The sequence below is a fragment of the Hevea brasiliensis genome, chromosome 2, assembly GCF_030052815.1.
Source record: "Hevea brasiliensis isolate MT/VB/25A 57/8 chromosome 2, ASM3005281v1, whole genome shotgun sequence".
Classification (NCBI taxonomy): domain Eukaryota; kingdom Viridiplantae; phylum Streptophyta; class Magnoliopsida; order Malpighiales; family Euphorbiaceae; genus Hevea; species Hevea brasiliensis.
Window position 1 is genome coordinate 6,603,504 of NC_079494.1, and position 3,692 is coordinate 6,607,195.

At 34.6% G+C, this 3,692-nt stretch overlaps 1 protein-coding gene across 1 annotated transcript; it reads right to left on the reverse strand.

Moving 5' to 3' along the window:
- Positions 1-1,104: 1,104 nt before the first annotated feature.
- On the reverse strand, positions 1,105-3,452 carry LOC131172496 (patatin-like protein 2). The gene is made up of 6 exons (XM_058133352.1): positions 3,141-3,452; positions 2,681-2,862; positions 2,381-2,567; positions 2,093-2,254; positions 1,515-1,996; positions 1,105-1,412 (listed from the first exon to the last, which is right to left on the reverse strand). Exons 1-6 carry the CDS (start codon positions 3,294-3,296, stop codon positions 1,334-1,336), a joined length of 1,248 nt encoding a protein of 415 aa, XP_057989335.1. The 5' UTR covers positions 3,297-3,452; the 3' UTR covers positions 1,105-1,333.
- Positions 3,453-3,692: the final 240 nt, after the last annotated feature.

The following is a 3,692-nucleotide window of genomic DNA, read 5'->3' on the forward strand; positions in this document are numbered from 1 at the left end:
ATTTGATTTGAACACTTAAGATCGGAATCATCATTAAACCGGATTGGAACCTTAACTTGATTATTCCCAAACTTTTAAAAGGGAGATCGGCAATAAGACTGGTGGCATGAAGGCCTAATGTTGGTTCAATCTCGTTTGACAAGAGAGATCGAAAATGTAATTGACTGGTCAGGGGACTTGACAATTGGTTTGAGAGATCGGTGAGGCTTTAAATGATATGGGGACTTAGTATTGATTCGATTCCTTTTGAGGAGAGATTGGAAATGTGATTGGCTGGCAAAGGGAGACTCAGTGCTGGGGATCGGTTTTAAAGTTTATTGATTTAGGGGATCGGCCAAAATATGGTGTCGACAGTAATGTTTCCAGATTATACCAACATTTAGATGAAATGTTTTATCCAACATTTACGTAGATTTTACTTATTTTATATATAAATTTTATTATATATGTATTTTAAATTTATGATAAATAAAATTTAAATAAAAATATCTCCATTTAAATAAGTTTAAAAAAAAATTTCATTAAATTAAATAAAATTTCATAACAACATTTTCTAAAAATAAAATGATAATTTTGTCATACTTTCTCTAAAATTCTCTCTCTACAGAGAGAGAACTCTTTCATTGATTTTAGTGTTGACAACCTTTCTTCCCTCCTTTAGATCTTTGTTTCTTTCTTTTTTTTTTTTCTTTTTTTTTATTTTTCTATATTTTCTTTAAATAATTCTTAGATCTGTTCTATTTTAAAGTGGTTATTGACAATTTGTTCTCATGTCTTTTTTTTTATCAATAGGTATTCTTTTTTTTTTTTTTATCAATAGGTAGAACGCACACACACTCTATTCTTCTTGATATATCTTAAATTTATTTTTCCCAATTTGTATGGTTATCTGTTCTTTTGTGAGAGTTTAGTTTTTAGTTATAAGGAATAAAAGTATGATTATTAGTTTTATGTAGTTGGAGACTTTAGATCTTAATTTGTAGATGTAAATCTTCTACTAATAGAGTTTAGTAGTGCAGTATATTCTTTCATTGATGTATAGTGACTAGAACTCATCTGTACATGTCATATATATTTATTTTTTTATTAATAGAAGATTTGCCATTCAGAAAATAAAAAAAAAATGAAATTATAGATGAAACTTAATGTCAACAAATAAATGAATTACATTGTCAAATGAATAAAAATAAATAAATAAGAGAATTACATTAGGATCCTACCACGTGCGATATGGTTTCATTAGAAGAATATGCTCCACAATAGAGCTTTTCACAAGAAATTTATTCAACTCTTTTTTATTATTAGCAGACGGAAATTAATCAATTCTGTATCTTCATTTAGGAGCATCAACTTGTCCTTGTGCTGATCTACCTTCACGAAGCTGCTTCTCTTCGGAGAGAATGTTAGCCAACCTATACACAAAGATGCAGATCATATTAACGAAAACCCAAAAGAGAGAAGGAAAAGAAAGGATCCAAAAACAACAAATTAAATGGAAATAGCTATATACATACTTCTTGAGAGCCTCTTCGTTTGTAGCCTCGTAAGCAGGCTCGAAGGCACCGGTGTCCAAGTTCACCCTGGCAACTCGTTTTTTGAGCAGCTCCTCACCCACTTTTACAAGATTCTTTAAGTTTTCTTCAGTGGCAATATCCACAGAAGAGAGGTTTCCACTTAGTGTATCGTCCTGAATTCGTATGTAATTATCTTCGGAGTGTTCGAGAGCCTTAAAAACGGTGGAAATGTGAAAATCAACCATGTCGCTGCTGGCTTGCATAAAAATATCCACCAAGGGAGTGGAGTGTTCGCTGTTTAACCATCCCAACAAACCCCACTTAGCTGCATCATCAGCACGATATTTTTCTTCATGCTTTGGTGAACCCGTCCCCAAGGATAACACCAGAAATCGATTATAGTCTGTTGGCTTCATGGGCAATAAGAAGTCTGAGTTATCGCTTTTAATTTCTTTCATTACAGCATTCATAGCCAGCAAAGCCTGGAATGTTAAACAGAATCAGAAAAATGAAGACGTACGCTAATATATATACAAATCGATTATGCTGAAGATCAATAAATATTCATGAGAAGATACCGGATTATTAGCAGCCACGCCGCCATCAATGAGATGGAATTCCCTCACTTCGCCTGTGGAATCCTTGGTTTCGAAACGGTGGGCTGGGAGATAAGTTGGGGCAGCTGAAGTTGCAATGCATATATCGGAGAGAAGGGCATTAATGGATGGGTTTTTCTTCACCTGAACAAAGCATATGCGTAAGGCAAAAATCATCAGAAAGTGCTGGAGCCAGCGAACTAATATGGTAGATAAAGAATAATTTCAGTGAACCAAATTCATGCGGATGAATATTATCAAGTTATGAACCTCATAGGTGGAGAAGACAGTTGGTTGGAGGTGCTTGATATCAAACGTTGGGATGACAACATTTGTCAATGTCTGGTCGAGTCTTATATCTCCTAACTTTTCCTTCACAATTTGGTGTAAATATTTGCCATCGTACTTGGGTCCTGTCAGTGCCCGGACCAGATTGGCCACAGGAGCAAAGGGGGAACTGCAGCAAAATTTAAGAAACTAATTATATATAGTACCCACATGCATATGTTAGCAATTGAGACACTAGCTAATCGATTGATCCTCTTTCAAGCTTTAATGAATTATTATTACCCGTCTTGGTGGAAGATTTTAGGGCAATGCTCTAGATAGAAATCTGTGATGTCCTTGGCAGCAAACAAAGGTCGATTTTTCTCATTTGGTGCGGTGAGCATAGCAGTCACGAGGCCACCAGTGCTAGTTCCTGCGATCACATCAAAATAGTCTGCCAATCTTGCATCCTCTCCATCCAATTTCTGCACAGGTCTTTTATTTTTAGTAAAAAAGAAATTGCATCAAATATTAACTATATAATTGAGTAAGATAGCCCTACATCCAGGTATATAAATTATGATAGATAGGATCCACTTATAAATATATATATATATATATATATATATATATATATATATATATATATATATATCGGTGACTTTCTATTAGCTGAAACACCCACGTATAAGTAAGAACTTTTCTAACTAAAATAAAATAGGTCATGTGTAAATACACAAAACATAATCTCGTGTTTATTCACCTGAAGCTCAGACTCTAAAAAGCCAAGGATTGTTCCTGGTATGATTCCTCTTATTCCACCACCATCGATGCTAAGAATGGTGATTAAGTTTCCGTAAGTTGGAGGCTGAAGGGGAGATCTTGGAGTTTGCAGCAGGGGTGATCTTGGAGTTTCCATGTATGTATCAGATTTTAAAGTGACCAAGAAATGCTAAATAATATAGAGACAGAACTTAGGGTCCTCAAGGAAGAGATCAAGAGGTTAATGTGCTCTGGCTTGGAGTGAAAATTAGAAGCGAGACTGTGTACTACTGTAAAGTGTTTGAACCTTGCAATCTCCCAAGCGACTTGGAAGGGTACTTATAGACCTGAGCACTTGACTAATTAAATATTGAATTTTCAACACAGTAAAGCCTTATACTAGTCAAATATGTATGATCCCATTTGAACTTTCAGAAGTTTTAATGGGTCAACAAATTTCATGGATCACAAAAAATACAAATGAAAAATTCCAGGAAGGCTCATTGATTTGGACAAAATCCTACCTACGTATGTCGTACCATGTAGCCAAGTT